Source organism: Musca domestica, unplaced genomic scaffold (assembly GCF_030504385.1).
Source record: "Musca domestica strain aabys unplaced genomic scaffold, Musca_domestica.polishedcontigs.V.1.1 13, whole genome shotgun sequence".
Taxonomy (NCBI): domain Eukaryota; kingdom Metazoa; phylum Arthropoda; class Insecta; order Diptera; family Muscidae; genus Musca; species Musca domestica.
Window position 1 is genome coordinate 6,700,839 of NW_026712172.1, and position 7,892 is coordinate 6,708,730.

General features: G+C 33.4%; 2 protein-coding genes across 3 annotated transcripts; one reads left to right on the forward strand and one right to left on the reverse strand.

Annotated features, from left to right (window-relative positions):
- The first annotated feature begins 2,886 nt into the window (after window positions 1-2,886).
- LOC101898493 (solute carrier family 35 member E1 homolog) lies at window positions 2,887-4,962 on the forward strand. The gene is made up of 5 exons (XM_005183276.4): window positions 2,887-3,489; window positions 3,596-3,804; window positions 3,974-4,099; window positions 4,161-4,400; window positions 4,469-4,962. Exons 1-5 carry the CDS (start codon window positions 3,156-3,158, stop codon window positions 4,685-4,687), a joined length of 1,128 nt encoding a protein of 375 aa, XP_005183333.1. The 5' UTR covers window positions 2,887-3,155; the 3' UTR covers window positions 4,688-4,962.
- A 434-nt stretch (window positions 4,963-5,396) lies between these two features.
- LOC131800830 (uncharacterized) lies at window positions 5,397-6,950 on the reverse strand. Of its 2 annotated transcripts, XR_009341603.1 has the most exons (6): window positions 6,788-6,950; window positions 6,638-6,725; window positions 6,442-6,582; window positions 6,135-6,370; window positions 5,874-6,071; window positions 5,508-5,705 (listed from the first exon to the last, which is right to left on the reverse strand). XR_009341603.1 is itself a non-coding variant. In XM_059118582.1 (5 exons), exons 2-5 carry the CDS (start codon window positions 6,706-6,708, stop codon window positions 5,489-5,491), a joined length of 918 nt encoding a protein of 305 aa, XP_058974565.1. In that variant the 5' UTR covers window positions 6,709-6,725; window positions 6,788-6,943; the 3' UTR covers window positions 5,397-5,488. The 2 variants fall into 2 exon arrangements, 1 of the variants encoding a protein (XP_058974565.1); XM_059118582.1 differs by having other exon boundaries at window positions 5,397-5,705; window positions 6,442-6,725; window positions 6,788-6,943.
- Between the last annotated feature and the right edge of the window lie 942 nt (window positions 6,951-7,892).

Sequence of the window (7,892 nt, forward strand, 5' to 3'; positions counted from 1 at the left end):
AATAATAATTAAAGCATGAAAAAAAATATGGGGTGATTGTATTGACAACCTCCCTATAAAAATATTAGTATATAAGATATGAAACCTTATTGTTATTTTCATTAAATATATGAAATATTCAATAAATTAAACAATAAAAAAAAAAGTTGCAGTACCCAGTTAGAACTTTGAATACAAAATTTCAAACTATTCAGGTGAAAAATGTCGCTAAAATCCTATACTTTGTTGGGTGCGACATAAATATTTCGAGGAGTTACAAACGAAATGACAAAGCTAATATAGAATAGAATGGTGGAGGGTATAATAAAAGTGACGGAAATATCAACCTAATCCGCAAATGGTGATGCCACAAACTATTTGGAACTTCCAGAACATTGGTCAGTGCATTAATGCAAAATGTTTTATACCCAACCAGGAATATCTCGAAATATGAGTTCAAGACTCACGATTTTACATATGGATCTACCTAGAAGCTTTTGGGGATTGAAATGGACCAAAAAGACATTTTTCCAGATTCGGCAGTCTCTCTACAGGTCATAATTATGGGAAATCGCTCTTTTTTCTACCAGTTGACTTGCAAATATTAGAAAAATACTATTGCTGAACAGACTATAAAGGTGTAAGTACATAAGTAGCTTGAAGTCATGGCTAGGCATATTTTTTTGACATTTTATAAAGGGATTACAGAGACGCACTGAAATCCTACTGTCGTTTTCCATTATAATTTGACATTAATATGCCTAGCCATGACTTCAAGCTTTTTATGTACTTGCACCTTAAGAAAAACTACAACTCATGGTAGAAGACAATGAACGGTCAAACCAATTTTGAAATTGACATTTTTGAATGAAAATTGTTCAGCTTCGTAAAAATTCTTAAAAATGTATATCATAACAAACACTGATCGGTGTCGTGTAGGAAAATATATTAGCGTTGATGCAGCTACTTGCATTCTTCCATGCTAAAACTTCTTTATTCATTTACGAAAAATCCAGCCGATGACTCACGCCTGTCAAAAAACATTTTATGTATTCTTAATTTAAGAGTTGTATTTTTTCTAGTATATACTGTATATTCTAGTATATACATTGTTTAATTCTGTCTAGTCGACAGCAAGTGGTAACAATTTTTGACTTTGCAAGCCAATTATGAAAAAAAAAAATAGTAAAGAAAGTCCTAAAGTCGGGCGGGGCCGACTTTATGATACCCTACACCACTTTGCTAATTTAGTTGAGCACCACATAACAATTAAAAGTTTTTATGGGAGAATTCAATCATGCACGCTATGATTATAATTATAATTTTAAGTTCAAAAGACTAAATATGCCGAAGCATTTGTATCTTTCAAATTCGGACTTGTATTGCCCATTTGATATATATGGGAGCTATATCCAAATCTGAACCGATCTTGATACAATTTGCCAAAGATATTTCTGAGCAGTATTTCATATATTTCCCTGAATATCGTTGTTACGGAGTGCATATTACGGCTGTGGGTAACAAATATAACAAATCGGATGAACAATATATATGGGAGCTATAGCTATATCTGAACCGATCTTCGCCAAATTTCAAATATTCGTCTCAATTCGTATTGGGCACGAATTGATGAAGATGTGCGTGACGCCTGCCCGGCGTGCGATACAGGCCCGCACAATACGCTACACCTTTTTAATTGCTCAGCCAAACCTACCCAATTCTCTCCAGAAGATCTCTGGCTACAGCCCGTTAAAGTAGCCGAATTTCTAAACCTGGAGCTGGAACCAGATTAGCAGAACGCAAACACATACATGTACTACTGCTACATCAACAACAACAGAGATACCGCCCTGAGGCTGTCCGCTTCTTGTCAGAATTCTTTCAAATTATACGCAACAAGTAGTTGCCATTAATATGATATTTTCCCTCATTTTTAAAATGATTTAAATAGCGTGAAAAATTAATTATATTCCTGGATTTTCTTTCAAAAATATTATACAAACGGTTTGTTTCAAATCTTTGGTAAAACTGATTACTATCTTTAACACGCAATGTACGTTTCTTCCAATCATTGATTTTGAAAATATTTTGTTTTTTTTATTCAAAGCAATAAATACATACACAAAATTGGCAGAAAATGGGCTCCCTTAGAAAAAAAATGTAATCAGATTTTAGTTCTACCATAACTTTTCATTGAACCGTGAGTCATGCTATCCACACAAGGTGGGGCAGAATCATGGTAGTAGAATATAGGTAGATGCATCGACGCGGCTGCTGGGACAATGAACTGTAAAACCAATTTTGGAATGGAAAATGTTGAATGAAAAATTATATAAATTTGTAAAAATTGTTGAAAAGCGGGAATTATAATAACCTCCGAGTGACGTCGTATAAGAAAACATATAAAAATCTACTTATATTTAAAAAAACTTTAAAATTTTGCATCTACCTGTATTTTCTACCATAGGCAGAATGATTAGTATTGAAAAACACAACCCTTAAGCTGGAGTCTTGTAACTTCAAACTATTTATTATATATGACACTTTTCTTCCTATATTTTAATATAAAAAATTAGCGATAACCGAATGGAACGCTGTGGACTTTTCACAACATCAATTCTTTTTCAAAATTGCAACGCTTTTTCATCCCAAAAAGTTTTAATATGTAAAGTAATTTGAAAAAAAATTAGATTATTTCGTTTGTTATTCAAAACAGTACATAAACTGTATACATGTTATAACATTACAGGACTACCAAATGGAAAAATTATATTCAGGGGATTGCTATTTCAGATTGTAGGATTTCTGCAATGTGTCACTTAAGGGTTAAAGATATTTCTTTTTCGACATGACATTGCCATATTCATTTTGAAAATACACTAATTGTGTGGCAGCTCCATGCAATTGTCACGTCAACAAAACGTCAACAACTGCTTGTGGAAGATTGAAACTAGACCAATTGAATCTACAGAATAGGAGTAAATATTTACGTTCGATTTAAATCCACAAATTAGTTAGGAACTCGTCTCACAAATGCAACAAAAATGCTTGGGCAATATTAGAATAAGTCTAGTTTAGTTAGTGCACATAAATGATCTAAGTGACAAGTTGAGGCCTCAACGTTAAACATTATTTAATTACGAATAGCTCTTGAATAATACAAGAAGAAACTAATTATGAGTGGAGTTGCGAAACGTACGGGTTCCAGACATGTCTTGGTGGTATTGACCCTCTGCATTGTTTGGTACATTATTTCATCCAGCAACAATGTGATTGGAAAAATGGTGCTGAACGAATTTCCATTTCCGATGACAGTGACAATGGTCCAGCTTTGCAGCATCACGCTGTATAGTGGACCATTCTTCAATTTGTGGAAAATACGAAAGTATCAAGACTTGCCTAGAGGTTACTATCTTAAGTTGATTATACCGCTTGCCTTTGGTAAATTTCTGGCCTCGGTGACGTCCCACATTTCGTTGTGGAAAGTTCCTGTTTCATATGCTCATACAGGTAGGTAGGTAGAAGACAGCATAAATGTCTTCCTATTGACGTGTTCAACTTCGTCTCACACATGTTTTCCAAAATATGTAAATAATTGTTGTTTTTGCATTCCTAGTTAAAGCCACAATGCCGCTATTCACGGTGATACTTTCTCGGTTACTGTTTAAAGAAAAACAGTCCACCATGATTTACCTTAGCCTTATACCAATTATAACAGGAGTTGGAATTGCCACTTTAACTGAAATCTCTTTTGATATGTTGGGCTTAATATCGGCATTGGTATCCACAATGGGATTCTCATTGCAAAATATATTTTCAAAAAAGGTAAGAATTGTTTCACTTAAATACGAAATGGATTTTCCGGACTGCGCATGTGAACGCGAATTGTACCCCAGGTTCAAAACAAAGGACGTTTACATTGGTGACACAGAACATACATTTAGCCCTTAGTTTTCGCTACTAAAGCTTCCAAAATAAAAGAAGTATTTTTTAGGTTCTTAAAGATACCGGAATACATCATTTGCGTTTGCTGCATTTGCTTGGTAAATTGGCATTAGTTATGTTCCTACCCATTTGGCTGTATATGGACAGTTTTAAAGTTATTCAACATCCCGCAATTGTAAGTATAGATTTCCTGTACATGACAGAGGGCTTATTAATATGTATATAATTCATTTCAGACAAATTTGGATTACCGAGTTATAGCACTGCTCTTTGCCGATGGAGTTTTGAACTGGCTACAAAACATCATAGCATTCTCGGTATTGTCACTGGTGACGCCTTTAACATATGCAGTGGCCAGTGCATCGAAACGTATATTTGTGATAGCCGTATCACTGCTGATTTTAGGAAATCCTGTGACATGGGTGAATTGCTTTGGCATGGGTCTGGCCATTGTGGGTGTATTGTGTTATAATAGGGTGAGACTATTATCAATTATTTCCTCCTACTATATGAGAAGATATTAATTTTATGTCTTCAATTTCAGGCCAAGCAAATTACGAAAGAGAAACCTATAATACCAACCACTACAAAAACCAGTATCAATTATTCCCCCTTATCAAATTCAGTGGATCCTTATTATCGGGGTTCAGTTTTAACAAATTACAAGACAACGAATGGTTACAATTCTAGCACAACAAACAGTCTTTTGGCGAATGGAAGCGGGATGCCCAATGGAAGTACAACACGACTTTTATTTGTTTAGTTTAATAAAATTTCAATAACGATGTTACAAAATGATTTTTAGGCAATTTTTGTAAATATGAGTATACAGGTATAAGCGAGCCATTTTTAACTACAATTGATGTAATGTTTTTCTTAACTCATAAAAAATTCAGTTTATTTTTGTTTTAACTCAGTATTTATATATTTATATATGTATTTTGTGTAAATAGACGTGGCATCAGTGTGTGAAGTTTAAGAAAATAAAAACCGACTTTCTTACGCATTGTATATAGACGAAAGTTAATGTAAACTTAACTAAGCAATTTTTCAATGAGTAGGAACAAAATATGCCTCAGTGCTAATGATTTTTACATTGAAAAGGAGGAATGAAGGAGCTTTACATGATAAACAAATTGATCACACATCCGCGCACGTCTAGTAGAATATATATTGTTAACGAAGAATATACAAGACGACGAAACAGCACTTTGAAAAAATGGTTTGAAACCCAAAACACGACCATGTCACTATATTCAAAATTGAAACAGCGAGTAATAATAAAAGTAATAATTGTTACAGTATATATGGAATGGAAAACACCAATCTGTCTCGAATTACAATGTTTTGCATTACATACAATGCCATTCGATTGTCACTTCAAAAATGTGCCAAGATGACTTTTCACATCACATAGGCGATGTATAGCCAAGAAGACTTCGTTGCAATCGCGATGGTGTAAGGAATAACAAAAAATAAAAGGTGTTGCGCTTTTTCTGAAAAAAAAAACCATTTCCCATGATGTTTTATTCTAAATTTCCGTCACAAAATACTCTCAAATATGTCATAATTTATTAGCTACATTTTCCAGTTGTATCCATTCATAAACAACGGCTCTCTCAAATCCAACTTTTTGCAGCAATGTTTCAGATTTTACATTTCCAACTACAACCCATGCCGTTACGGGTATTCTTTCAGTTTCAGCAATAATTGCAGTTAATGCTTCAACTAAGATCCTTCCAAAACCTTTTCTTTGGTGAGTTGGCAGAACTTGAAGTATGCTAAAAAGAAATTACATATGTATATTTTTAAGCCAATGACCAATTTTTCGGTTGGATATAAGATGTGACAAAAATGAGAAAAAGTCTTCTTCAATGGTTGGAAAATTAATGATAATATAATTTATATTGATTTTTTTTATCATTTAAAAGTTTTCAAAATATACATACGCTATACCACTGAATTCGTTTTGAAAAATCCAGCCAACTAATTCATTACTCGATGCTTCATACAGCCCAACAGATTTATTAATCTTTATATGACCTCTGATATAATCCAAGGAACCTTCTTTGTTATTAGCCCATAAGGAATGTATTAAATCGGCGTGTTTTTCCTGCACCTTTCCCAATTCATAGCCATCGGGAATGCTAGGGTCAAATACGAATATGAGCTATGTTACTGTGTTAGTATCTAATGCTGTTCCAACATACCTGGTTTTATTAAAATTCAAAGAATTTGTGCGCTTAAAAATCAAACCTTGACAAGATCTGGCTCTCCGTATGGCACCTCCTTTCCTTTGGACAAGATTTTTCACAATTTCTGAACACTCCGGTGCCACATTTATAAGTAATGCTTCATTTTTCCATTGAATTAAATTGGTGTTTTCCAAACACTCCAATAACTCATTGCAATTCGGTTGCCAGGTGTGAAAAGTGACACTTTGTATCTGAATTATGGGCACAAACATTTTGGGATTTATTAAAAGAGGAAGGAGATTTGGAAGACGAATATGCTTACTAGGTCTTGATGTAGACACACGTATGTACCATATTTGCGAAAGTCACCATTAACATGGGTATAAAATTTCTTTCTGAATGAAATCCACTTTTCATCCTGTTCATCGATGTGTTTTTCACGTAATTTCTTATTCCATTGAAGCTGAGTGTAAATAAACAAATATTGAAAACTGTCAATGCCACTTTTAAGTGCATACAATTGCAATAGTTCCTCAAGTTCTGGGTCTGACAATAGTCTCAAAACATCATTGCTGCCTTGTTGGTACATTATTTTCTGCTAATGTTCTGAAATAGTTTTTATTGAAATGATTATTTTATGGTGTGGTTAGTTAAGTACAACTGATTACTTTCCGTCTCGAATCGTAAATTTTTACTATTGTCCGGCGATTGATAACTCAAAAGAACACTAGCATTAGATTTTCTTTCATTATCATGATTTGACTTCTAAGGAGATAAAGGGCGAACATGAGAGACACCAATGAAAAGAGACTAGCGATCGGCTCTCACACTTAATTGATTTTAATCGAGTACAATTGACGGTTGTGGATACTGTTAACGTAAATACTTGAAAGATCGGGTGGTTGATAGATTACAGGGGAGCGTTTGAAAATGTGTACATATGCAATATTACGATATTATAAAAAAAGGAAATAGAGATTTCGCCAAAGCAACATAAAACATTAATTAATCAAATGAAACTTTGTGTATTTATGAACACTTGATTAAACAATTGATATTGACTTCACAATATTATTCATATATTTTAGGCCATCTGAAAAGTATCCATGAATAAGACTCAATTCATATGCACTCAACTGTTATCATGTCTAGTGTATTTCAAGCTGAAATACTTTTGATACTAAAACACGATGTGTCACATCGGAAAAGCGGGTTTACACCATATTGCTCATTTACTCAAAGTGTGTTACATATCAAAAATTTAGGGCCAAAGTCTTGCATTCGATATCGAAAATTTTTCGATCAGAATGAATTTCTGTAGAAATTTTTTTTAACTCAAGCAATCAAGATTTAGTAGTTTCTACAGAAATATTCAACTAAATAAAGCTAAAAATTACATATTAAATTTCATTTTGATCGAAATGTTGTCGATATCGAATGAATAATTTGGCCCCAGTTGAAATGTGGCTTTAAGAATTAAAAAGATTTTTACACAAAAAATAATGTAAGTGCATAGACAATTAGTCCGAATTTATATTACAGGTAGCAGTAAGCCCCAACGACGTTTTGCGATTAATTCCATTTCTTGATATACAATATATACACTTTTTATACCCTCCACCGTAGTATGGAGGGTATATTATGTTTGTCATTCCGTGTGTAAGACCTCGAAATATAGATTTTAGACCCCACAAAGTATATATATATGTTCTTGATTAGCATAAAATTGTGGAAATCACTTTAACTTCCGAACGAAATAAAGAATGCCAATAA

Coding starts and splice junctions, on each gene's coding strand:
- LOC131800830 (XM_059118582.1), bottom strand. CDS start 6,708: ATGTACCAACAAGGCAGCAATGATGTTTTGAGACTATTGTCAGACCCA. Junction 6,072..6,134: donor TTGAATTTTAATAAAACCAG/GTATGTTGGAAC, acceptor ATTTGACCCTAG/CATTCCCGATGGCTATGAAT. Junction 5,706..5,873: donor AACGAATTCAGTGGTATAGC/GTATGTATATTT, acceptor ATTTCTTTTTAG/CATACTTCAAGTTCTGCCAA.
- LOC101898493 (XM_005183276.4), top strand. CDS start 3,156: ATGAGTGGAGTTGCGAAACGTACGGGTTCCAGACATGTCTTGGTGGTA. Junction 4,100..4,160: donor TTATTCAACATCCCGCAATT/GTAAGTATAGAT, acceptor AATTCATTTCAG/ACAAATTTGGATTACCGAGT. Junction 4,401..4,468: donor GTGTATTGTGTTATAATAGG/GTGAGACTATTA, acceptor CTTCAATTTCAG/GCCAAGCAAATTACGAAAGA.